This window comes from Eublepharis macularius, chromosome 18 (assembly GCF_028583425.1).
Source record: "Eublepharis macularius isolate TG4126 chromosome 18, MPM_Emac_v1.0, whole genome shotgun sequence".
Lineage (NCBI taxonomy): Eukaryota > Metazoa > Chordata > Lepidosauria > Squamata > Eublepharidae > Eublepharis > Eublepharis macularius.
The window spans coordinates 12,969,700-12,995,531 of NC_072807.1; the positions used below are offsets into that span (position 1 = coordinate 12,969,700).

Consider the following 25,832-nt stretch of genomic DNA (forward strand, 5'->3'; position numbering starts at 1 on the left):
ACAATGTAGATGGCAGCGAGGACTAGCACCAGATGTCATGCTTGGTAGTCTCCTCGACAAGCACTGAATGCACCTGCTGCTTAGAAGAATTGTGCCCTGCCAACATTTTTCCAGCCAAGAAGAATCAGTCGTATTGGTGGCACCGGTGGACCAGATTGTGTTCCTGTGACAATTAGAGAGTGTGAGACATGCACGAGCAACTTAGTATTTATTGTCCATATTCAGCAACCAGTGAAGAGGCCCAGGAGAACCATGTTCACTCAGTCCTAAGGATCTAGGATGAGATCCCTTGGTTATTTGCCTGTTATTCTCGTCCTAGCTCTGAAGTTGGATGTACTGGTGAAGTGATATCTGGCTGTATCTTTGGGCCATGGAGGAATGTACAGTGATAACTGTAGGTCATGCGCTGATTTCTAAAATGATGGCACTGAAATTGGCTGTCCAAGATTACCAGGACAAAATGATGTCTTGGAAAGCACATGGACGGATCTGGCTTAGCAGAGCCATAGGTTGAAGGTGGATTATTTGGACAAGGTACAACTGAGCAAACGTCGTCTGGGAAGGGGTACAGCAAAGCTATGAGGACTCTCAAGCTCATGAGGCAAGCTCTAGAGTCCCTGCTGGCACCAAGACGCGATGAGACCAAGAGCTGCTGCTGAACTCAATTCTGAGCAGACTGTTGAACTGAATAATTGCTTGAACTGGCTTGGAATAAGAAGCTATTGCCAGAATATGTGGCAACAAAATCAGAAGAGAACTTAAACAGCAGATTTAATAATAAGAACATAAGAACATAAGAGAAGCCATGTTGGATCAGGCCAATGGCCCATCTAGTCTGTGTCACACTGTGGCCAAAAACCCAGGTGTCCTCAGGAGGTCTGCCAGTGGGGGACACTAGAAGCCCTCCCACTGATGGCCCCCCGCCCCAAACACCAAGAATACAGAGCATCACTGCCCTAGACAGAGAGTTCCATCTATACCTTGTGGCTAATAGCCACTGATGGACCTCCGCTCCATGTGTTTATCCAATCCCCTCTTGAAGCTGCCTATGCTTGAAGCTGCCACCACCTCCTGTATAAGAACATAAGAGAAGCCAAGATAGTAATAATAACATAATAACATTTGATTTATATACCACCCTTTAGGACAACTTAATGCCTCACTCAGAGCGGTTTACAAAGTGTATTATTATTATCCTCATGACAATCACCCTGTGAGGTGGGTGGGGCTGAGAGAGCTCTGAGAGAGCTGTGACTGACCCAAGGAACTCATTAGCATAACTCATTAGCACAACTCATTAGCATATGCCACACCCCTTGCCATCACCGGAAGTGTGCCATTAGCATAACTGATTTGCATATGCCACACCCCCTGACATCACCTATCCTGGCTGTTTTGGACCCAATCCTAGCTATTCAGGGCCGAAATTGGGCCAAAAATGGCAAAAAGGGGCTGAAAATGGCCAGAAAGGGGCTCAAAATCGTCAGAATTGGGCCGCTGCTGAGCGGGAGAGTGACCCACCACCCATCAGAGGCCTGATCCTGGCTGTTTTGGGACCAATCCTGGCTGTTTTAGGCCTGATCCTGGACATTTCGGGCCAAATCCAGGCCGAAACGGGCCCAAAATGGCCAAAAATCAGGTGGGTGGGGCCACCTGACATGTAACCTTTTTGGAGAACTACCAGAACTGCGTTCCTGTGCGTTCCCCCTCAAAATGAGCCCTGATGTCAAGTCAGTTATCCAGTTGATCATTCCGAATCATGAACTTATGCCCTTTACCTACATCCACTGGTGGCACAAATGGCATACTTTGAAAGGGGAGTTCTCAACCAAGATGGCGTTGAGTTAGAAGTTTCAGTCACAACTTTCCGCAAGTTTTAATCTTATTTTACTCTATTTTTAACTTCCTATTTATTCAACTCTTTTTTATCAGGTATTTGATTATAGCTGCCTTCTTAATCAGTAGCTTCAGTCAGTCTTGAACTTCAAAGAGAGAGTGGAATTTACCTTGAACCTCCTACGTAATGATATTTTTTTTTTAAAAACTGAGAAAGTGGAGTCACTAAATTATAAGCAGTTAATCTACCAAAGAAACTTCTGCCAAATATATTATAGTGTTTTCTCGACAATAACGAGAAGTTACTTTGAAAGGGGAACAAGCCTGTGCTGTCAGAGGTACTTACTGTGTTTTGTCTATCCCGTGGATCTGGATCTCCAATTTCAATTGGCGAGTGCCATTATAGATTGGCAAACACACATAGTTGTTCTTGCTGAATTTCCCAATGCAGTGACTGTGGGTGACATATTTGTCAGATCAGTACTGCAATTCAGATCAAGATCAAAGGGTAGACTGATTGTAAAGAGAACAATTTTCAATTGTTCTCTGTGAAGGCAACACTAGAGCATGACTAACCACATCCAATGAAATGTCAAGAAAACACCGCCCAGATCTCATGGCTTTGAATATTACCTGATCTTTCAAGGTTTTTGTCTAAGGAACTACTTTCCCATCTAGCCACAACAAAATTGTTGTTACTGGTGGGTTTTCGGATGCTATAGAAGTGAAGTCATCAGAAAGGACAGCTGACGTAACTCCTCTCAGGTCAAGCGGAGGCAGGCGCATGGTTGGCATTGCATGTTACAGAGAACCAATTCAATGCAGTGGTGGTAGCAGCCAGAGACATTGATGCAGCTGGTGTCTCATTTTCATGGTGCAAGTTGTAGAAGCCTCTGAATTATTTATTTATTTATTTGATTTATAGTCTGCTTTTCCTGCAAGCTGGCTCAGAGTGGATTCACAACATATAAATACGTGGTAAAAACATATAATAATGCAAATCAGTTGCAAAAGTCATGAAAGAGGTGGAGTGCATGCACTCCATCTCTTTCATTACTTTTGCAACTGATTTGTATTTACATGGCCCTCACTCCCTGCACACTCTTCCCCCGTCCCTCACCACCTATATATCTCTGGCCAGTGTCTTCATACCCTCCATGCATCTGACGAAGAGAACTGTGGTTCTCGAAAGCTTATGCTACAGTAAAGTTGGTTAGTCTTAAAGGTGATATTGGACTCTTTACTATTTTGCAACTACAGACTAACACAGCTAACTCCTCTGGATCTATAAACGTATAATTAAAAAAATGGTAGCAACCTTACGATTAAAATACTGCACTAAAAGCGTCCCAGGTGGCTCACATTGCACCCCACATCTCAAAAACATCCCCAAGGTCTGTGGGCAGGATGGCTGAGATTTAATAAGTACATGTCGGGGATGTCTCCCTGCCACTGAGATTTTGGGGACATCACCAAAAAGCCATGTACTATAAAATGAACAATTCAGCAAGCTACCAAAAGATTTAGCAACAGCACTGCTACCCTTTCACGCATGGACTGGGCTAGTCCTACATATCAAACTACACCAACTCTCTCTTTGGAAACTATCATGTACTTGATAATTTGGGAGGAGAGCTGGCAGATTACATCAGCCAAAACGTTTGTATGCAGAATATGCAATGAGAAGGAAACTGAGACTTAATTGATACCGTACAACATCCTTTGTTTTCCAGAATGGGGAAACTGGAAGCATTGCTATGAAGAAGCAAAGCTTTTCATTTCCCCTTAAGGTGCATACACAATCAAGCCATGATCTGCTGATCATGTCAGTCCAGGGTTTTCAGTGCCACCAAACATGGATCGGAAACCCTACAAATCAGGTCTGTGTCCTGTTCTGGGGTTGGAGTCCCATTTATGCTGCATGTTTGGAAATAATCTTGTGCTCAGGTCAAGTATATCTGAGATGTGTCAAAACCTGGACTATAGTGTATGCCAGTATGTCGTGCAATTGACATGCTGTTCTCCAGTACACATGCACGAATGTAATTTACATCAAAATGCCGATCACCATTAATGTGAAAGTAAAGGTTGCTACCATTAAAGGAAAGTACCCAGTTTCTTGCTTTACTTGGTGGAACTCATTGTGTATGAAAGTTCTAATGTTGCATTTTGATTTTATAGCACATATTTTGTTATCAGGGTTGCCAACCTCCAGGTGAGGCTTAGAGTTCTTCCAGAATTACAACTGATCTCCAGACTCTATAAATGATTTCCTTTGGATAACATGGCAGCCTCAGAAGGCAATCTCTATGGTATACTATAGATTCTAGGTGGAACCCCCCCCCCAACTCCCCCTTCCCCAGCCACTGTCACCAAATCTCCAGGAATTTCTCAGGTTGGAATGGGCAACCTTGGCTGTTTTCACACTGCTTTACCGGCCACGGAACTTCATGCCAAGCTCCTGGAACTACAGCGTCTTTCTGGCATGATTTCACATGAGAATGGTAGTTCTCGCATGAAATCGCTGTCGTTTCGGAAGCTTGGCACAATGTTCCGTGGCTGGTAAAGCAGTGTGAAAACGGCCCTTATTTGTTGTCCTACTTACATTTACACGATACAGAAATTAAACAACTAAATTTTTGAAATAAAAAGAGTATAGACAGAGAGTGCATGATGAACATGAAAAAACGGTTCCCAAGTTTTTCCCAAATGCCACTTGATGCATTTTCAAGGCCTTTTCTTTTTGAAATCTGTCTAGAAGCCACTTGCCAGCTTTCCCTTCTGGTAAGGTGCGATTTACCGCATTTTCACCCAACAGCTGCGCATCCAAATGTAGGACATTTAGGGCAGGGCATTCAGTTCACTTTGGACGGAAAACTGTTCTGACTCAAGGCAAAAAAAGAGGCTACTTGGAATATATGCAGCTGGTTGCCCGCTCTTCTCAAGCCGCAAGGATCTTTGCACCAGTTTAAGAAGAATATTGTTCATTAAGCTGCTGAAGTGAGAAAAAGCTTGCAGGCATTCCCATCAGAGAGCCCGACTGAATATCTGCTGTGGCTCGGGACTTCCATACCTGCTATGACAACCAGGGGGCTGTCCTAACATGTTGCCACACACGTGGTGTTTTCTGCCAGGTGATCTGGGAAGGATGTCTGCCGTCCCTGTGTGATTGATCAATCACTGGCGGTGTGTGTGTTAGAATTCTCTAAAGAGGTGGAGGAGGCAGTCAAGTTGCTTTGGCCTGAAGGCTGATCAGTCTAGAGTAGAGGGTGGCCTCTGTGTTTGACCCTTGAGCTGATCATAACTAGAGGGCGGGGAGGGGGAGGGAACACTTTCAGGAAGGAATTGCAAAGGTCTGAGATCAGATGGCCTTGAAAGGAAGAAGCAGGGGGCTGCTAGAGCTCCTCTTTGGAAGGGAGGTCACTTTATCAGTCTAGTAATGCTGATTATCTGGCTCCTTTTTAGTCTGGTGTTGGGGAAATCAGCACAGAATAGATCAGACCAAGATTGATAACACCGTTTATGCTGGGGGAATTCTTAAATTCCTCCATGTACCAATATGAGGTTCCCCACTTCTTGGTCTGAGAAAGACCAAGACTTCAAATCTAGTGATCTCAGAAGTAAAGTTTATTTTCCAAGAAACTTGATACGCAAGACAAATAGCAAAAGTGTATACCAGAATTTGGTAACATCCACTTTTATACTTTTCAAAAAGGGAAGACAAAAGCAAACCCTTTTGTTTACAGAACAAGAAATTATTACATGAATGTGTCAACAGTCAACTGAATATATAAACAATCAAATTATTTATTTATTATTTTATTTTACTTGTTTCGATTTCTATTCCGCCCTCCCCACATTGGCAGGCTCAGGGCGGTTTATATTTATACACATAAAAAGTTACAGTTAAAACACAATACAATAAAAATATTTAATTTAATAAGAGTTACATGATGTTCAGATATGATGGACTGACAGGTTAAGTACATATCTGCTTGGGGTCAAATACTATAAACAAAATCCGAAGACATCCTAAGTGATATCTAGACATGTCTGAGAAAGGATATACCCAAGACTGAGAGAAAAGGGCAATAAGGGAAAACATCTGAGCCCTTATTCACTCAAGGATTAATATGCTTGCTAAGTTCAATTTGGCCTTTACCTCGTACTGACTAAGCACAGGAAGAAGAGAGTAAAATGAGACGAAATAATAAACATAAAGTGTGTGTGAATGCATGCGGATGTGATACACTTTAGTTACTCCAGAGGATTGCAAAGATGGAAGATATATAGAAAGAGCACGGTATCCCAACATTTCCTAACATCTGGTTTTTGACTAAACCCATGCCGGAAACCACATTAAGGGACTGCATGGGCATGCACTTGTTTTAACATGATCCTGGCAGTCAGACATCGGCTGAAGGAAACTACTACTTCTTAAAAAAATTAAAAGCGCAAACAAGCTTAGAACGGCACTGCAGGAGGAGGAAAGGCTCCTGCTCAGGGCTGTATTAACCCATGACCGGGCCCCCAGGCTTTCAGGTATTTCGGGCCCCCTCTGGCACTTCAATCTTTCACCCCACTACAGCTGACAGCCTGACCCTGGTACGGTAGGTACTAGACCGCAGTACATGGCCCTGTATCCATTTTGAAGGTCTCCTGAAGAATTCTATTCACAATGTTTTTTATATTTTTATTGCACCAGTAAACCTCTTCAGGAAAGCACATTTTGGGGGGTATAATTCTTCAATACTGTAATATTTTGAAGTGAATAATTTTTTTATTATTTGTTAAAATATGTAATTCATGGATAATTGTTTTAATATAAGAGACAATTTGTTTCACTTCAAGAGGGAAGCAGTTAATTATCTTATTGATAGAGGTTATATAAGAGAATCAATTGTAATTTATGTGCGGGTGTGCCTCAGCAAAAAAAAAAAAAAAATAACGGGTCCCTAATCCCTGTGGGGCCCCTAGGCTTTGGCCTAATCAGCCTTATGAATAATATGGCCCTGGCCTAGGCTTTGGCCTAGTCAGCCTTATGAATAATATGGCCCTGGCCTAGGCTTTGGCCTAATCAGCCTTATGAATAATATGGCCCTGGCCTAGGCTTTGGCCTAATCAGCCTTATGAATATTATGGCCCTGGCCTAGGCTTTGGCCTAGTCAGCCTTATGAATAATATGGTCCTGGCCTAGGCTTTGGCCTAGTCAGCCTTATGAATAATATGGCCCTGGCCTAGGCTTTGGCCTAGTCAGCCTTATGAATAATACGGCCCTGGCCTAGGCTTTGGCCTAGTCAGCCTTATGAATAACATGGCCCTGCTCCTGCTCTCCCCTGAATGCCGTTTTCTTGCCTGAGAATGGTGTGTGAGGGGAGTTATGTCATTACTAACCTGGGCTTCTTTTGTCCCTCTCAGTTGTGACCCACCCTGCGTCCCTTATCTTGGCATGTATCTCACCGACTTGGCATTCATCGAGGAAGGCACACCTAATTACACCGAGGATGGCCTGGTGAACTTCTCCAAAATGAGGATGGTGAGTATTCCAGCACAGTCTGCGTTTTAACAGAGGAGGAACTGCCCAGAAAGCTTTATGAACACAACTGTTGTAGAGTTGCAGCCCTTCCTTTCTGAAGTGTTGAAGGTGCCCGGTTTATTTATTTTATTTAGGAGATTTGATGCTGCCTCTCTGGAGTCCTGTGGGAGGTAGCTTCACAGCCTTTTATCCCAGTAGCACCTTTAAGACTAACCAACTTTATTGAGGCGTAAGCTTTCGAGAACCACAGTTCTCTTCTTCAGATGCATGTGACAAAGAGAACTGTGGTTCTCGAAAGCTTACGCCTCAATAAAGTCGGTTAGTCTTAAAGATGCTACTGGACTTTTTAACTAGTTTGGAACTACAGACTAACACGGCTAATTCCTCTGATTCTATTCCCAGGAGTGCTCATTTGTTTTCTCTCTGAACAGATTTCCCACATCATTCGGGAGATCAGACAGTTTCAGCAAACCGCGTACAAAATAGAGCATCAGGCAAAGGTACGTTCCGTGGGGATACTTCTGAGTCCAGGTAAATGTCTCCATCTTACATGAGACTCCAAGCTACACATGACAACTCCTTGTGAAAGATTTGAGTAAAAAGAATGGTTGAAGCTTGGTGAAAATAGCTGGAGTCACATGGGCAGCCCAGTGCTAAGATCCCAACCGCAAGATGCCTCAGCACGTGTCCGTCAAGTATAGGGAGATGCAATGTTAACTGGGAAGCATAGTTTAAAAAGACAGAGCCCACTGAGATCGCTCCTCAGAGGATGTGTTAATTTCTTCTTTGCCTCCCAGAAGGCTATGTCAATTTCACCTCCCCAGTCTAAAACTGTGGGGGATCGCAACCAGAGGGCAACAAGGAATGGAAATGGGCTGGAGCTGCCCTCCAGAGCCAGGCTTGGACTCAGAGAGGTTATAATGGGCTGAAGTTTCCCTTCTGACATTTCACAGCCCCTTTGCACATCTCCAGTGTATAGCAAAGCCTTTGCCCTGCCTTTGACTCTGTCTTTTTAAACTACCCTTCCCGGCTAACATTAAATCTCTTGACATGTGTTCTTCACGTGTCAGATGTCTCATGTAGACAGACTCCAAGTCATTGATGCCAGCAGGGCACAGGCATTCTTGTGCCTTCAAGAAGGAGCAGAGAATTTTAACAATCCTGCCTCACACCATTACTTGCAGAGTGGTGTACTAAAAATGCCACTATGTCAGGCAGAGAGAGACAACCATCCAGTGTATGCTGATATGGCTATGCCCTTCCATTGTCATACAGCCACTGCCTGTATACACAAGGGAAGGAACCAAGGCAATACAACACCCTCCTCTGGAAGCAGGAGCTTGGCAGGCCCAGCAGGAGCCCTGGCATGACCTTATTAAAGGGAGCTCTGCAGGCATAGCTTTGATTGGCCCCCTGCAAGTTTCACAAGGCACAAAACACAAGGAAGGATACATGGCCATGCATCAATGTGCTTTTGTGGCTTAATCAACAGAGACCATCCTGGGGGGCTGCTCCTGCCCAAGGTTCAAGTCTAGGGGCAGGGGGGGGTGCATTATACCGGGAAAAGGGAGAATGGATGCTGAGGCAAGAAAAGAATGCTCATCTGCACCTTTGCAGTGGGCAATGCATGCAACTTCCTAACAGCACACTCGAGAATGGAGCCCATGTGGCCGTGGGCTGAGGTCCTACTATGAGAGATGCAGACAAGAAAGTAAAAGAGAGATGCCAAAGCCCCCCCCCCCCACTGCCTTGGCGGAAAGGCCCCTGGTGTAAGCCTGGTGTCTTAAGCAGCCGTGAGCCCCAAGAGAAGTGGCAGGGATGCCTTCTCCTCCTGCATTTGGCCACTGGTTGTGCTATAGGCTCCGAAATGGGAATGGAGGCCATCCAGGCCTCTCCTCAAAGGGAGAGCCACGGTGCTTTTGTGGGGTCTGCAACTCCACCCTCTACCTTGAGAGAGCCGTTTTGGTGTATTGGTTAAGAACGGCAGGACTCTAATCTGGAGAGCCAGGTTTGATTCCCCACTCCCCCGCTTGAAGCCAGCTGGGTGACCTTGGGTCAGTCACAGCTCTCTCAGCCCCACCCACCTCACAGGGTGATAGTTGTGAGGATATTAATAACACACTTTGTAAACCGCTCTGAGTGTGGCATTAAGTTGTCCTGAAGGGTGGTATAAATTGAATGTTGTCATCATCATCATCAGCTCCTTCTGATATGGAGATGCAAACAGCTCCTTGCATCTCCATATCAGAAGGAGCTGTTTGCATCTACTCCGCCCTCCCCTCTCCTCCTCTATATCTGACCAGTTTCTTTTTGCCCTCCATGCACCTGACGAAGAGAACTATGATTCTCGAAAGCTTATGCTACAATAAAGTTGGTTAGTCTTAAAGGTGCTACTGGACTCTTTTTGATTTTGCTACTACAGACTAACACGGCTAACTCCTCTGGATCTATGATCATTATTACTGAGTCTGCTCCTCTGGGCTTAGGGTTTAGTTGTGCTCTTCAGGCACTGGGGATACAGCGGCACCATGAGACATCTCATTGTTTGCGGCACAAAATGTTGTAGCCTGAGGATCTTGTGTGTCTGTACCCCTGTGTGGGGGTCCTTAGTTCCGGTGAGGAAACATTGCTAATGATGTCTCTGCGTGGACGTTGTTTCTCTTCCAGGTCACCCAGTACCTCCTAGACCAAACCTTTGTGATGGATGAGGAGAGTCTTTACGAGGCGTCTCTCCAGATAGAGCCCAAGCTGCCTACCTGAGCCAAGCGCAGCCGCCTGTAGATCTTCCCGTGCACACCTTAGATCACGTTGTACATAGCCACTGTTTGTCTCTTTTGAACACCCCTTGATTGACTTCCTACTAAGTGCTTCTCCAAGATGGAAAGGAAAAAGAACTCCCGCTCCTGCTCCCTTTTTGTTCTTGGAACTTAACTAGCGATCCTTGCGTTTTCCCGAGGAGTCTGGAATAGACCACTTTGTCGGTTGCAGTCCTGGTTTATATTCAGCAATGTTCTCTTTGTCATTGATTCTTTGTGGGCGGGGGTGGGGTGAGGGAGGGATTAAGGGGGTGGCAGCAGGAAAACCCCACTAGTGCACATGGCACATCACGTCATGCTCCTCTTTCCACTGAGGAATTGTGGCTTTTCTTGGGCTTTGCAATCTGGACATTTTGTTAATGGTACAATGAACACACCTATTCCAAGTCAAGCCATTTTGAACTGTCGCTGCGTGAGTCCCACACCACCCATTAAACAAATAGCAAATCGGGGAGGAAACAGCAACGCTACTAACTCTTTCCTTCAGCAGGGAACCCATGAAGGCTGGTTTCAGGGAGGCTGTGGGGGAACCTTGCTGTATCGCTGGTTGTTGCCACCAAGAAGTCATGTAGCCTGTGGCTGGCTTGAAGAAGGGCTCCCTCCATTGCCTAAAAGCAAGGGTGACAAAGGTGTCCTTCCCCTAAGAGACAAGGAGGGAGATTTTGGGGTCCAGAGAGTGGAGAGACAAACCAGACGCCAGACCTGCAGGCAGGTATGCTCTTAGTTATGCTCCCTGAAGAAATCTGTCTGCTATCAAGTGTGGGGAAGGTGGCATTTGGACACCTGCCTTAGGCATCACAATGTTGCGAGCCAGCCCCGAGAGGAGACAAACTTGGTCTCTTTGAGTATTCCCACTGCATCACACCTTTGGGCAGCTTCTGTCAACATGCTCTGTCTGTAACCTAGTGACACTTCTTAGTACTATAATGTAGAATTAGAGGCGGGGGGGAGGAATGTTTTTATTACATGTACTGTAATCCTGTCTAACCGCTTGTTAGCAGGAATATAGTAATGTAGTGCTTATTCTGTGAATATTATCATGTATTTTTTACACTGTACAGTATATAGACCCAGGAGAACTCTCAAGTGGCAGGCATGCTCCACGGCAACTCAACCCAGAAAACTTTTGCTGTAAGCAATACCCAGCGGTATGAGAATTCTATTTCAAGACCTCAAGTATTTCAACTTACAGCTTGTTTGGGAAAAGAAAAAATTTCCATTTTTGTAAAAATATATGTTTCCTGATTACCTCTTGCTAATAAATCTATTTTATCTCAGGGTAAATAATGGCTTGGCAAATGTGTATCGTCCTGGATGCACTCCATCACTAGGGAGAAGCTGTGGCTCAGTCGAGCATCTGCTTTGCAGCCACAAGGTCCTAGGTTCAATCCCCGGCATCTCCAGTTAAAAAAAAGAATCAGGTTGTAGGCGATGTGAAAGAGCGCTGCCTGAGACCCCCACCCCCACCCCGGACAGCTGCTGCCAGTCTGAGTAGACTTCGATGGACCAAAGGTTTGATTCAGTAAAAGGCTATTTTGTGGTGGTGGAGAGTGCCCTCAAGTCATAGCTGACTTATGGCGACCCCTGGTGGGGTTTTCACAGCAAGAGACTCTCAGAGGTGGCTTGCCATTGCCTGCGTCTTCAACCCTGTTCTTTTTTGGAGGTCTTGCATTCAATTATTAACCAAGGCCGACCCTGCTTAGCTTCTGAGATCTGACGAGATCAGGCTCACCTAGGCTATCCAGAGCCAGGCTGCTCATGTCGCATGGCCTATTTATTAGAAAGTCTTGCAAAAGTATGAAGGAAAACAGTGAAAACAGAACTTGTGTGTGCTAAATCTGCCTTAGACACAGTGGCCTAAAACCACAAAGAAAACAAAATACCTCTCTCGATCCGATCAGGCCAAACTTAAACCAGCATTCAGCTCCTACTGTCTTCCAGCTTTCCCTCCTCCCCCCCCCAGCTCTAGGCAACCAGGACCAAAACTTCTTGTACATTTCCTCTCATATGTCCACAACAAAAAGGGCTGGATACTTTTTTAAAAATAGAAGCTGCAGATAAAGGGGATGACCTGATTCTGAGAGGTCATTGTCCCTGTATGGTCTGAAGCTCCAGACCTGTATTGCTCGGCTTGCATCAGGTACTTACAACCAGGCAGCTTCTTCCCATTCTCATCTAGCAAATCTTACAGCTATTACTGAACTCTTAAAGCATTGAGGAAAAGAGCTGAAGAAGGTGGAGGATGCAAAAGGTGCCAGAAGCATTGCATGCCATGTCAGGTGATCTTTATTTATTGTATTTATATTTACTATATTTATAGTCCACCTTTCTCATTGTGTGAATACTTACTGGGAGGCCAAGGAAGCCATTCTCTGAATGTTCCAGATAAGCAAACAGTTCTCAACAGAGATTTCTGTATCCTCTGATCTCAGGAAGCCACAGGCCTGGCTTCATTACACTGTTTAGTACTAGTTATAGCCAGAAGAAAGGAGCCCCGTGGCGCAGAGTGGTAAGCGGCAGTACTGCAGCCCAAGCTCTGCTCACGACCTGAGTTCAATCCTGGCAGAAGCTGGGTTCAGGTAGCTGGCTCAAGGTCGGTAAAACGAGTACCCAGTTTCCTGGGGGTAAAGTGTAGATGAATAGGGAAGGCAAAGGCAAGCCACCCCGTAACAAAGTCTACCAAGAAAACATCGTGATGCAATGTCCCCCCATGGGTCAGTAATAACTCGGTGCTTGCCCAGGGGACTACCTTTACGTTTTACCTATAGCCAGAAGAATCTTCCACTTTATTTTTGGTCAAGAACTGTTTCTGATTGTGTGACCAGGGTAGGGTGATAGTGACCAAAGCAGCCCACAGAGCAGAATATTTTATTCAAAACATTTTAATTCTGCATTTCCACCCAATTTAGGCAGAGAACAATAAAACCATCTTTTAAAAGACATTAATATAAAACAATAAATGCAAATAAAACAAACAACACAAACATCTGTGCACCTATGAGGTCAGGGAAGCATGGCCCATGCTTGCCACTCTGGGGAGCACATGCTACCTTGCTCTGTGATGTTAGGGTCTTAGGATAAGGCTGCTTGCCTGGAGTTTACCTGGGAGGAAAGCCATAAAGGGGCAATACACAGAGTCTGGCTCCACTTCCTCCCTGGAGGAAGAAATTAAGTCTCTTTACACGATATCTTACACTGGAATGTTCAAGTGACTTGCTCTCTGTGTGGCCTTATATTCAAGATCTTTCACTTGAGCCTCCCTGTGTAAAACGTCTCGTGTAGATACTCTCTGAAGACTGCGCATAGCAACTGGGCACCTGAGGGCAGTCCGAATGTCTGCCGTTGCATCGCGGGAGCGAAGATCGGGGCCTTTGCTTTCCCGGGGGGAGGTCTGGCTGTTCTGGCAGGCAGCCCTCTGGCTCACGAGGCTTCTATAGCCCAGTCCGCGCCACTGGTTAGTCCGGAGATGGAGAGATCAGCCTCCGCCCGCCCCCGCCGCTGTTCCTGCCTTGCAGGGCCTTTCCTTTCCAAACCGGCCTCCTCTCCCCTGCACGGCCGACGGAAAAACGGTCCGCAGCTGCTGCGAGTCGCGTTGGCAAAGGCGGGACTCCTCCCTTGCTACGCTCCTCGCCCAGCGCGCAAGGTTTAACCTGCTCGAGGGACCGGCAAATCCCCGGCCGGGCGGGCGGGGCTCTCAGCGGGCGCCGACGCAGCCTCCCCCTCCGTCCCAGCCTGGGCGGATGCGGCCGGCGGAGCTCGCAGCCAAGGCGGCCGCACGCGGGCCCGCCCCTGGACCCCTTACGTGGAGCCCCGGCATCCGGGCCGCGGGCGCGGCTCCTGCCCCTCGGCCGCCCCGCCCAGGCGCCCAGCTGCGCTCATGTGACTCGCGGCGCCGCTCCCTGCCCGGCCAGAGCCCGCGACCTTCGCCCGGCCGTCGAGTCCCCTCTTGAGCCCCGGCAAGATGCGGCCCTGGGCGCAGCTCCTGCTGCTGGCGGCGGCCTCCTCCGCGCTGGCCCTGGGCCTCGGCGGGCACCACGGTACGCTCGCGGCTCTCCAGGCTGCCCTTCTGGCCCGCCGGCCCCCCTCCTGCACGCCCGGATCCCGGGACGAGGGAGGTGCTGGCGCCGCAGATCCGACGCCCGGAGGCAGGTGACTGGCTGTGCTCCGCCTGGCCGGCCGCCCTTCGCCCGGGCACCTCCGTTGGCTCCGGCGCAGCTCTTCGCCCGCAGCTCCCTTGGCACAGCTGCTTGCCTGGCAGCTGGGCTCGGCGCTGGGTGGCCGCTGCCGGGGAGAAGCAGCCGCGAGGGACAGAAGCGAATCCCCGGGCGGGGCGGACAGCTCAGACGGCTGTGCAGACCCGACGCCCCGTTTATTTCCCGCCCATCGGTCGGTCGCCCTCCCTCGGGCCCGCTTGCGAGCTCCGGCAGCCCCGTCCGGGCCCCCTTCCCCGAGCGCGGTGGGGAGAGGCGGGTTAAAACTCCGGACGCCCCGTCGCTTGCAAAGGTCTGACGTTTTGCTTTCTCTTTCCCAACAGAAGAGCTGCTCTTTAAGTCGTGGATGTATCAGGTAAAGCCCTGCGGCTCTTTCACAGACCAGCCTCTGCTTCCCAGTAGCCGAGTGGCTCGGGTTGCCCTCGGCATTCGGGCCTGGCCTGGCCTGCCCTCCCCTGCCCCTGTGCTTCTAGGGGCTTTCCTGATGGGCCTGGGGTGATGGGCGGTGCTCCTGGGCCTGGCTGGTGACCCGCCCCCAGCCAGGCAAAATCAAAATGAAACCCTGCCCTCAAGTTGACTTATGGCGACCCCTGGTGGGGATCTCATGGCAAGGGACTAACCGAGGTGGTCTGTCATTGCATCTCTGCATAGCAACCCTGGTTTTCTTTGGAGGGCTGCCATCCAATTAATAACCAAAGCTGAGCCTGCTTAGCTGACAAGATCAGCCTCTCCTGGGCTGTCCAGCCCTGGGCTGTAAATGAAATCCTGCCCTTAAGTCGTAGCTGACTTATGGCGACCCGTGGTGGGGTTTTCATGGCAAGAGATTTACAGAGGTGGTTTGCCATTGCCTGCCTCTTCACAGCCCTGGTCTTTGCTGGCGGTCTCCCATTCAATTACTAACCAAGGCTGACCCTGCTTAGCTTCTGAGATCTGACCAGATCAGGCTCACCTGGGCTATCCAGGTCAAAATGAAATCCTGCCATCAAGTCATAGCTGACCTATGCTGACCCCTGGTGGGGGTTTCATGGCAAGAGACTGAGGTGGTTCATCATTGCTTGGAATACAGAGTGTTCTTTTCCATCCAGGGTAGGGAGTGCGTAATGCTTAAATAGACCTGGAGCTACAACGCCCAAGCATCTAACTACTTGCCACTGTGATATCTGGGGGTGTGGTTGTGTTTGGCTGCCTCATGGAATTGCTGTGTATCACTGTGAGCATAAGCCCAATACTCCCCTTCGTATATTAGCTGCCGTGCTTAAGCAGATGACAAGTCCTGGATTGGCTCTGCTCCCACTCCGGGTTCCAGGACCAAGTTCCGTTACTGAAACCAGTGGTTTTGATCAGATGCATTTCAGTCGCATGGAGGGCATTGAGGGGGTGGCTGAAGACTTTTTGAGAGGGAAGCAGTGTTTTTCTTCAAAGCGTGCTTCCGCTTTCTGTGCCTGCACTTTCTTCCCCTCTCCACAGAACAACAAACAGTACGACGTAGCAGAGGAGTACCAGCGACGGTTTCAGATCTTTGTGAGCAACAAGCAAAAGATCGACAGGCACAATGCCGGCAATCACACCTTTCAAAGTAGGGAGTCTTCGCTTTTTTAAAAAAAAAAATGGGAACACCTGTAATTTCATAGGCTCTGGCAGCTTTTGACTCTCGTCTCTGTCCTTTCTTTAGTGGGCCTGAATCAGTTTGCAGACATGACATTTGATGAATTCCGAAAGAAGTATCTCTGGCACGAGCCTCAGGTGAATGCATTTATTTATGTCATTTATAGTCCACTTTTTTCACTTGAAACCTACAGGCCTCTTAGTGATGCACCCCGGAGCTATTCCTGAGCCTCTCCTCTCTCAGAGGCCTGGTCTACTGGGGCAGCAGCATGATCTGGCACAATACTGAGGGGACAGACTGAATGGTGCTACTTCTGACTGCAGGGACGGGATTACATTGTTTCTTCCAAGTGGAAAACTAGCACAGCATGCAAGTCTCCCTGGTGTGATTTCTTTCTTTGCAGAAAGGGAACATTAAAAAAATCTGACTCTCCACTTGCAATCTCAGGCAGCACGCCCCCTCGGCCACCTCTGGATTCTCTCACTTTGTTCTGCTGTATCTCTAGACGAAGCTTAAGACAAGGCTAAACCGAAGCCTTCATAATAACCGAAGCCTTCATAACCGAAGCCTTCATAATCATAATAACAACATTCGATTTATATACTGCTCTTCGGGATACTTAACACCCGCTCAGAGCAGTTCACAAAGCATTATTTATTTATTTAATTCAGTTTCTATTCTGCTCTCCCCGCAAGTGGGCTCAGAGCAGATCACAGCATTTAAAATGTACAATAAGTAGAATAAAATTTTGCAACAATATAAATATCAACAACATAATTTCTAAAAACAGCCACGCGCATATTGCCCCCCCCCCCCCGCTAAATTACCTGTGGGGCAGGGTGACAGTTGTAGATGGTTACAGAAGGCCAGGGGGGCATGCACTCCCTTCATGGCAGGAGGCCATGAAGGCTCAGTTACTCCGAGGACAACCCGTAAGGGCCAGTACTAGGATCCTTGAGTTGCAGGCCACAAGAGAGCAGCTCACCGGTGTCAAGATTTGAACCCCGGACTTCAGCAACTTCCACTGCACCAGCGTAGCTCAGGCTCCTAAGCCAAACAGAGGACCAGCTCCAGGGCCCTTTCCCTATTTGTAGGCCTTGGTGTTTGCCTTCCTTGGGTGCACTTGCGGCTTTTTGAAAGGCTGTCTTGTCCCTTGCAGAACTGTTCGGCCACCAAGAGCAATTTCGTGGGCAGGGCTGGGTGGCGCCCAACAGCTATTGACTGGAGGAAGAAAGGCAACTACGTGACGCCAGTCAAGAATCAGGTAATGAGGCCCATGCATTGAGCATGCCGGAGGTCTTTTAATTCAGCACTAGCAAATCTAAAAACGACAGCCCTGCACTGAGAACTTTGCAGTGCCTGCTGTTCAACCACCTCTGCAGTTCATTTGTACTCTTGAAAGGTCTTGCTCGTTTTTCTCTGGTCTGTAGCTTGGATCAGTGAAATGTGTACAAAATCCTTTCTCGATAAGAAATTGAAAAGTCATCCAAACAAGCAAATACCTTTTTGAGGGCCAAGGAGCACTTTGCTACTGTGGTCACTGTTGAGTCCTTTTGCCTCTGAAGGACCTTAAGATGAACACAAAGCAAAACCTCCAAGTGGCCTCATTACTAGCCTTTTCACTTCCTGCCCCTTCTTCCCTCTTCCTTCCTGTCAGGGTCCCTGTGGTAGCTGCTGGACGTTCTCAACCACTGGGTGCTTAGAGTCTGCCATTGCCATAGCAACAGGGAAGCTACTGAACCTGGTAAGGCCTCCCTTTGCTCTAGTTCCTTATGCAAGTCTATTAATGTCTAGACAAGAAGTGCAAGTGTAGGGCTGGGGGTAAGAGACCAAATTATCTCTTCAGAGTGTGGGGTGGGTGGACAAGTGTGCAGCAGGATAGATGGCCAGAGAGGGCAACTACAGTTGTATGTTGGTTGTTGTGGATTTTCCGGGCTGTATAGCAGTGGTCTTGGCATTGTAGTTCCTGATGTTTTGCCAGCAGCTGTGACTGGCATCTTCAGAAGTGTAGCACCAAAAGACAGAGATCTCTCAGTGTCACAGTGTGGAGAAGATGTGGGCAGGTAATTTATATCTACTCAGGAAGGTGGGTTTGGGCTGAGTCATCCTGTAAGATTTTCCCAGGGTGTGGAATGCTAATGAAGGGAGGCTTCACTGTATCCTGAGGAGGTTCTTTTGCAAATGGATTGGTGCTTGATATGCTAATCTTCTCTGCAGGGCTATTGTAGGGTGTAGAGTATTTTGTTAGCCTGGTGTTTTTCAGGACTGGAAACCATGCTGTATTCATTCTTAAAGTCTCTTCTTTCCTGTTGAAATTGTGCTTATGCTTATGAATTTCAATGGCTTCCCTGTGCAATCTGACGAAGTAGTTGGAAGTGTTGTCCAGTATGTTAGTGTCCTGGAATAGGATACTGTGTCCTGTTTGAGTTAGGCTATGTTCAGCCACTGCTGATTTTTCCAGATGGCCAAGTCTGCAGTTATCTTTTCCACACTGTGACACTGAGAGATCTCTGTCTTTTGGTGCTACACCTCTGCAGATGCCAGTCACAGCTGCTGGCGAAACGTCAGGAACTACAATGCCAAGACCACGGCTATACAGCCTGGAAAATCCACAACAACCATCGTTCTCTGGCCGTGAAAGCCTTCAACAATATACAGTTGTATGTTAGTTGAAAGCAACACAGTGTGCAAGGGCCTGTCACATTGTGCATTTGCCACAAGAACATCCTGCAGTGAATAAAGCAAGGGCTTTTGATGTGGCTCATTTAGACTCTCCAAGAGCCTCTGATTTGTCACAGCAAAAGCTAGGTTTCCAAAAGAGAAAAGGCATTGACAAATTAGTAAAGGAGGCTTTGGAAGGGATAGACTTTCCTTCATTCTTCAGCTGCAGGCCAGTTTCCTAATGATCAGATTAGAAGGAACAATTATGTGGCTTAAGAGAGTGCTGGGTTTCCAAGGAGAGCAAATCAAAGTGATAGGGGGCTTATTCACCAGTTATTTGTCCAAAGTGTTTCCTCTTCCCCCTCCCTCCAGGCTGAACAGCAGCTGGTTGACTGTGCTCAGGAATTCAACAACCATGGCTGTAGTGGGTGAGTGGTACTTTCTGACATGGCAGTTTGGAGGCCATTCCTCTCCTTGGTCTCTTCCCTTGTTAATGATGCCCCCCACCACCACAACTTCAGCATTCTCCCCTCCCCAGTCGCAAGAGGTTTTCTGTTTTTTGGTTTTTCCTCATCCAGTGGCCTCCCCAGCCAGGCTTTCGAATACATCCGATACAACCAAGGGCTCATGGGTGAGGACACATACCCGTATCGGGCCAAGGTAGGGCTGCTGTGACGGAGAGGGGCCCGTCGGGCACGTCGTGGAGTTGGCTGTGACAGGTTTGCCTTGTCTTGCCCACAGAACGGTACTTGCAAGTTCCAGCCCAAGGAGGCCATTGCCTTTGTCAAAGACGTTGTCAACATCACAGTGGTGAGTGCCGCCTCCATCTCCCTGGCGTGCTCTGCTCCCTGTAAAGACGGAGCAGCTCTTGACTCAGGCCTGTGTGCCTGCCCAGGCTTCCCACTGCATCTTTGGCTCTTGCTCTGTCAGACCCCCAGAGCTTCCACTTTCCTAATGCCTCTGCCCTTCCACCTGGATGGCCTTCTCTGGTCACCCTCCCTCCTTCTACTCCAGAGTGCCCCAGGGCCAGCTCTTTTGCTTCTTCCCTGGCCATGTTCCTGCTTTCGTTAAAACAAAGCTGCACACTCCCTACTGGAAGGCACAGCTATGGTGCTTCATTTAGGAAAGATGCTGGTGTTCTACCCTGTATGCTAGATGTGTGAGGGCTCAGCTGCCCACTAGGGAAGGAAGCCGATTTTGCCCACTCAGCACAACTGTCTTCTCAGGATCATAGAAAACAGGTTCCAGTTCGAAGCAGCTTGGCCTTGCATTCATGCCTGCAGCGCCATGCATGCTAACATCTGAGATGTCTCTTTCCAGAATGACGAAGAAAGCATGGTGGACGCTGTGGGGAACTACAATCCTGTAAGCTTTGCCTTTGAAGTGACAGGGGACTTCATGCTTTATGCAAAGGGGGTTTACTCCAGGTGAGTCCCTTGAGATCCTATGGGCAACTTCATCCATTATACCAAGGTGACTGCACCAGAGGTTTGAGCCATTTGACTCTTGCTCCCGGAAAAGGAAGAATAGCGGGAATATCTGGGAAGTTAAGATATGTGCATGATCTTATTTTAGTCATCACCTCAGGGTAAGTACAACCACCGACAAACAACTTTCCATGGGCTTGTTTCTCAAATCAGGCTGCAGTCCTGCTCTGCAAGCTCTTCTGGCTCTTATGGTTGTCTGCCCCCATTTACTGCCTCCTCTGTAGACAGGAGACGTGAGCACCTGAAGCTGCTGCAACTTTTTTGTCCAAACTTCCTGGTTCTTGATTTACAGAAGTAGATGGGCTGAATGGGAGGCTATAACATGCTGTATTTATATAACAATTCCTAGGTATACTCTTAGTTATGCAAGTGGATTTTTAAAGAAAGGGTTCCTGTTTTGCACATATGAAATTGGGGGAAAGGATAAGAAAAATGCCCAAAGGTTAACTTTTTATGTTAAAAAAGGGAATTAAGCAAACTTCAGCAAGTGCACACTATCACATCATGGCAAAAGGAAAAAACCTCTTTAAGTACAGCAATATGTAACTCATTAAAAAGAAGATTCATGAAAAACCTGCAAGTATTTAAAAGTGCAGTCCTAATGCTAGGCTGTAAACTAAGCTATGTACCAGTGGAAACAGAGCTATGCCAGCAGTGTATCTCCTGTAATGCCAGTGTAAACCTGGCTGTGCCAGTGGAGGGGCCAGAACTACCAACTAAGTCTGCAGCCAGTTACAGTCCCCCAAAGTACTATAGAAACCCCAGCCAGGACACCCTCACACCCATGACAGTGGATGTGACGTGAGGCAACACTTCTCTGGCTTTACATTTAGAATGTACGCAGTTGTGTACACTTACAGCAAGGGACTTTAGTGATAAGAAATCTAGAGAAACGGAGCTCTGTACAGTGCCAAGCCTTCCTTGGCAGCCTTCCCTGCCATCTGGTGAGTGGTGGTGCTGTGTTCTCTGTTTCTTGGAACTGGGCCTTTCGCTCTACAGAGAAAAGAGGGTATGAAACTTTCTCTGCAGAGAAAGGGCATGCGCTGTGTGTCAGGATTCCAGTTCAGAGGGCCGGAGCATGGGGCTGCTGCACCTCCTTAATCCTTTAGACAAAAGCCTCAGTAGTTGGGGAAGGAAGGGGGTTCTGTCTCACCTTAGCCCCTCTCTCCTGTTATTGTTAAATAGAGGTTGAGCTCTTTGGCTATCCTGCTTCCTTGCCTTTTAAAGGACATCCTCTGGTCAGGGCAATGCTGGACTCATTTAAAGCCCAATGCAAGGGGGTGTGGCCTGGGTTCCTACCTTCCTGAGCCTCTCTCTCTCTTCTGCTACCCTAGAGGGCCTGACCTGAGACAGGTGGGGATGCTGCTGGCCTTACATACACTCTGTACATACATACAGAGTGCCAGCCCTTCCTTGCTTACTCTTGGGCAGGGTTTCCACTGGGGGATCACTGTAGTTGCTTCAGCTGCTGTTGGGGCCTCTGCTGTTCAGCCAGGAACCTCTACTGCTCAGATAAAGTTGGGGTGAGGCTCCTGATCGCAGACACTGTGCCTGCCCTGCCGTTCAGAGCTTAAGATAGTGCTGCAGCTTTTTCAAAGTGTACAGAAATGCTGACTGTTGTGAAATCTGAAACGCTTGGAGCAAAAGCAAAGGAAAGCAACAGTTCCTTGAAGGAAAGGGGTACAGCTCTGGGGACTCCCCCCCCCCCCCCGTCACCAGCCACATAGGAAACGTGAGGAAGCCTTACCCCTGTGTAAAGACTCTAACCTTTACCACAGACCAGCACACAGGGCAGGGGGGAAATCACATCAACTATTATACTAGTACAGTCTGCAAAGCTCCCAGGTGGTTGGAAAACTTTACCTCTTGGTAAAGCTGTTTGTCTGAATTCAAGCTTTGCATTAAGGGTATCAATGGTTATCCTAAGAAGTGTGGATTTGTATCCTAGCTACTACAACAAAAATCCTGTTTTTTGTTTACAGCAAAAGCTGTCACAAGACTCCAGACAAAGTGAATCATGCTGTTCTGGCTGTGGGCTACGGGGAAGAGAATGGCCTTCCCTACTGGACTGTCAAAAACTCCTGGGGCAAAATGTGGGGCATAGATGGGTAAGAGGTTCCCTTCTTCTCTCCCCTCCTGCCTTGACTCAGTGGCTTATTCAGAGTTAGTTGGTTGTGCTCTGAAGAAGGGAGCTTTGACTCTGGAAAACTTAGAACCTTGAAAAAAATCTGTTATTTAAGCTGCCACTGGTCTCATCCTGCTGGCACCACCTAGTGGCTCATGTCAAGACTAATCCAGTGGGGTAGCTGTGTTTATCTTAGCAAGCAAAACAGAGGTCCCAGGCACCTTAAAGACAAATATCTATTCCAGCATGAGCTCTTGTGAGTCAGAACTCACTTCTTCAGCTACGGTGGGAAGGAAGAAAATCATTTACCTTCTGAAGTCTCTTCCCACTGTAGCTGAAGAAGTCGGCTCTTCTGCAGCTGCAGACACTCATGCTGCAATAAATGTTGGTCATCTTTAAGGTGCCCGCTGGACTTCTGATCTGTCTTGCCAAGAGCTGTGTGTCAAATACCACCCCCAGAATGGCTGCTGGTGGCCCTCACTGGCAGCTCTCTTTTCAGATCAGAAACATTTTGAGCAGTATTGGGCCAGAACCACAAATAAGATCCTCAAAGCAGTGAACATTAAAAAAAATGTAAATCGATTTAAAAAACACCTTAAACGGTATAGAGACACACACGTCTTAACACGAACACACACATATTTACTCTGTATCACAATCATTTTCTAACACCTCACTGCATGCAGCTGCTCCTAGACTGTGTTGCAAAGAGCAAAATAACCTTGCTGGCCTTTCAACTAGAAGCTCACAGAGAAGACTTGCAGCTGCAGCACTTCCTAGTCGGGGTTGATAGAGGGCTGTTCTTGTATCCTACCTCTTCCATAGGGCTGAAGTCCTTTTGGCTGCCCCCCCCCCCCCGGGTACATCCAATTCCCTATCGTCTGAGACAGGGAAGCTGCCAAGCTGTGAGCTTCATGGTCTTTGATCTAGGGCTTCTTCATGCCTTCTGGGGTCTCTGCTCTTTGCTTGGGGGGGGGCACAAATTTACCAGCTTACAGCTGAAAGAGGAGTTCTTGCTTGCCAGGCGCAGAGCTGCAAACAGAATTTGACTGCTGGGCAACTCCAGTTGCGGCTGCCGCCGTCTTTCAATATATATGCTTTATATATATTTGTTATATATGACCCAAGACAACTCTTAAGAGTCTGGTCAGTTCAGTATCTCTGCTGAGTACTGACCATGCACATTTTAAAATGGTGGCAGGTGCTCTTCAAAAGGGATGACGGAGTGGGCCAGAAATAACACATCAGGAATGTAAAGCCTGGGGCATGTGTGGGTAACAGTGATGGTTATGGACATGGAATTTTTCTGGAGCTTAACCATCATCCCTTCCTTGCTGACAATAAAAAGGGGTTAGTGACTAGGTGGCCATATTATAAGGCAAAGCGAGTATCCCCTCCAGGTTGAAGGTTTGGGGCACCATTAAGGACCACAGTGCTGTGTCAGTATTGGATGTGGGAGACAATTGGGTAAAAAAAATGTAAGTTACTTTTAACCACGTTCAACCTGCAATCAATTATCTGTAGAAAGTCACTTTCCAACATGAGGGTGCACCTGAGTGAACAGTATCCCCCCCCCCCCACTGCGAAACTGGCACGGCAGGAGTCCCATCTCCCTGCTGAAAAGTCCTTTAGCATGGTTGCCTCTTGCCAAGGATATGGGCAGCCAAGATCAGGACTAAGATTGGCACTGGGAGCCCAACATCTGCCTTTGCCCTAAACCAACATGTTGTCCAGTTAGATAAAGAATTGTTTTTCTTATTCTCCTTAGCAAAAAGAAAATTAACAGTGAGGGAGCATTTACAGTTTGGGTAGCCATTCGAGGCACCTCTGGCTACCAGAAACCCATCCCCTACTTGCCCCACCAAAAACACAAGCTTTGGGACTCATGGAAAATCTTTTTGTAGCTTGTAGGATTAAGTCTTTGCTCTGCACTCTCCACCTCTGATGGTGCTGTGGCTGTGCCCCCTCCTCGTTAGTATGATTTTGCTATCTTGTGATGTCATCCTTTGCCTCTAGTAATCAGTAAAGGATGACTGGGTGGGAGACTGAGGAATATTTTTTTGGGTAAATAGGACCAGGTCTGCATTTCTGGGATACCTAGGGTCAGGATAAGAGCCGGTGCTGTTTAGTGGTGTGTTGGACTGGGATCCGGGAGACCCAGGTTTAAATCACCACTCTACCATAGAGGCTTGCCCGTACACACTCTCCACTTAACCTACCTCACAGGGTTGTTGTATGGATACAATGGAGTTGAGACTACATTGGGTCCCTACTGGGGGGTAAAAAGAAAATAAATTTGGGGAGACACAGAGTGGGGTGGAACGAACAGCACCAGAGGAGAAAAATTGAAGAGTCCAGTAGCACCTTTAAGACTAACCAACTTTACTGCAGCATAAGCTTTCGAGAATCACAGTTCTCTTCGTCAGATGCATCCTGATGTCCTCTGCATCAGAGGAGAGGCTGTTGCATGAGTCTGGAGCCAGCACATTTTCTGGGTTAGGAATAGGAATCCCTCTTGCTGGAACCCACCCAATGCATATGCTGGTCTTTGCTTTTAGGTACTTCAACATCGAACGGGGCAGCAACATGTGCGGGCTGGCCGCCTGCGCCTCTTACCCCGTCCCCCTCGTGTAAGCCTCTGGAGAAGGAGTGGCTGTGCTGCGGGCCGAAGAGGAAAGACCTGAGAAGCAGAGAGGGCTGAACCTAGCCCGGGGAGGCGCGCCGAGGCAGGCCCCTTCCAGCCCCCCTCAGGCCCTGCTCCTGCCGCTCCGAACTGCCTGCCCGCCCCCCTGTCACCGCGGGCTGCTTTTTGCTTCCCCCGAGCCCTGTCAGGCCGGGGACTGGAACTTTGCCCCCCGCCCCCCACGGGCTGCCTGAACTAGCGTTGCCAACCTCCAGGTGGTATCTGGAGATCTCCCGGAATTATCACTGATCTCCAGAGATGGGTTCCCCTGGAGAAAATGCCTACTCTGAAATGGGGACTCTGTGGTAGTCTACCCTGCGGAGGCCTCGCCCCTCCCTCAAATCCCACCTTCCCCAGCCTGTACCACTGAAAGCGCCAGGGATTTCTCAACCCAGCGCTGGCAGCCCAAGGACGCCCGGCCTGCCGTCCCGGCGCTGAAGGGATGGTCGGGCTGGAGCAGACGGCCCCCTCACAATGGCTCTCTGTGGCCCCAACGGGACCCTGCCCTCCAGCGGCTCCGGCCCGGCCCGCGCTTCCAGGAGAGCTCGCCCGGTTACCTCAGTCTCGGGTCTCCCCTCAGGGCGGGCCTCCTTTGCCGCCTCCTGCACGCGGGGTGGGGGGGGCGCTTGGTTCTTTTCTCACAATAAAGTTCTTTTCTCACAAACCTTTTCACGGCAATCGTTACTGCGCAGGCTCGGAGGGGGCGGGGGGAGGAAACGGCCGTCGTGCCCCGCCCCCTGAAGGGCGGTTCGGTGCGTCACTTCCCGCCGGAGCCGCCCGCCGCCAATCGGCAGAGCGCGGTCTGAGGAGGCGCCAAATGCGAACGGGGCGCCATGGCGGGCGGCGTTCCGCTCAACAACCTCCGCGAGCA

The 25,832-nt window shown here is 48.3% G+C and overlaps 2 protein-coding genes across 3 annotated transcripts in view; both read left to right on the forward strand.

Moving 5' to 3' along the window:
* RASGRF1 (Ras protein specific guanine nucleotide releasing factor 1) overlaps positions 1-10,132 on the forward strand; it is a 63,034-nt gene extending 52,902 nt beyond the window's left edge. For both annotated transcript variants that reach the window (XM_055002872.1, XM_055002873.1), the window contains exons 25-27: positions 7,255-7,372; positions 7,804-7,872; positions 10,040-10,132. In XM_055002872.1, coding sequence (XP_054858847.1) covers positions 7,255-7,372; positions 7,804-7,872; positions 10,040-10,132 — 280 coding nt within the window. The remainder of the gene's footprint in view (positions 1-7,254; positions 7,373-7,803; positions 7,873-10,039) is intronic.
* Positions 10,133-13,963: 3,831 nt separating this feature from the next.
* On the forward strand, positions 13,964-25,625 carry CTSH (cathepsin H). Its single transcript, XM_055002889.1, has 12 exons — positions 13,964-14,225; positions 14,723-14,754; positions 15,867-15,975; positions 16,072-16,142; positions 17,165-17,269; positions 17,663-17,749; positions 19,039-19,094; positions 19,245-19,326; positions 19,408-19,476; positions 19,987-20,093; positions 22,136-22,261; positions 24,837-25,625. The coding sequence occupies exons 1-12, from the start codon at positions 14,150-14,152 to the stop codon at positions 24,910-24,912; spliced, it is 996 nt and encodes a 331-aa protein (XP_054858864.1). The 5' UTR covers positions 13,964-14,149; the 3' UTR covers positions 24,913-25,625.
* The last annotated feature ends 207 nt before the right edge of the window (positions 25,626-25,832 follow it).

What these genes read in the sequence shown, in the direction of transcription:
- CTSH (XM_055002889.1), top strand. Translation starts at nt 14,150, where the DNA reads ATGCGGCCCTGGGCGCAGCTCCTGCTGCTGGCGGCGGCCTCCTCCGCG. An exon ending in GCAAAGGGGGTTTACTCCAG is followed by an intron (nt 20,094 to 22,135) that starts GTGAGTCCCTTG and finishes TTTTGTTTACAG; the next exon opens with CAAAAGCTGTCACAAGACTC. An exon ending in AAAATGTGGGGCATAGATGG is followed by an intron (nt 22,262 to 24,836) that starts GTAAGAGGTTCC and finishes CTTTGCTTTTAG; the next exon opens with GTACTTCAACATCGAACGGG.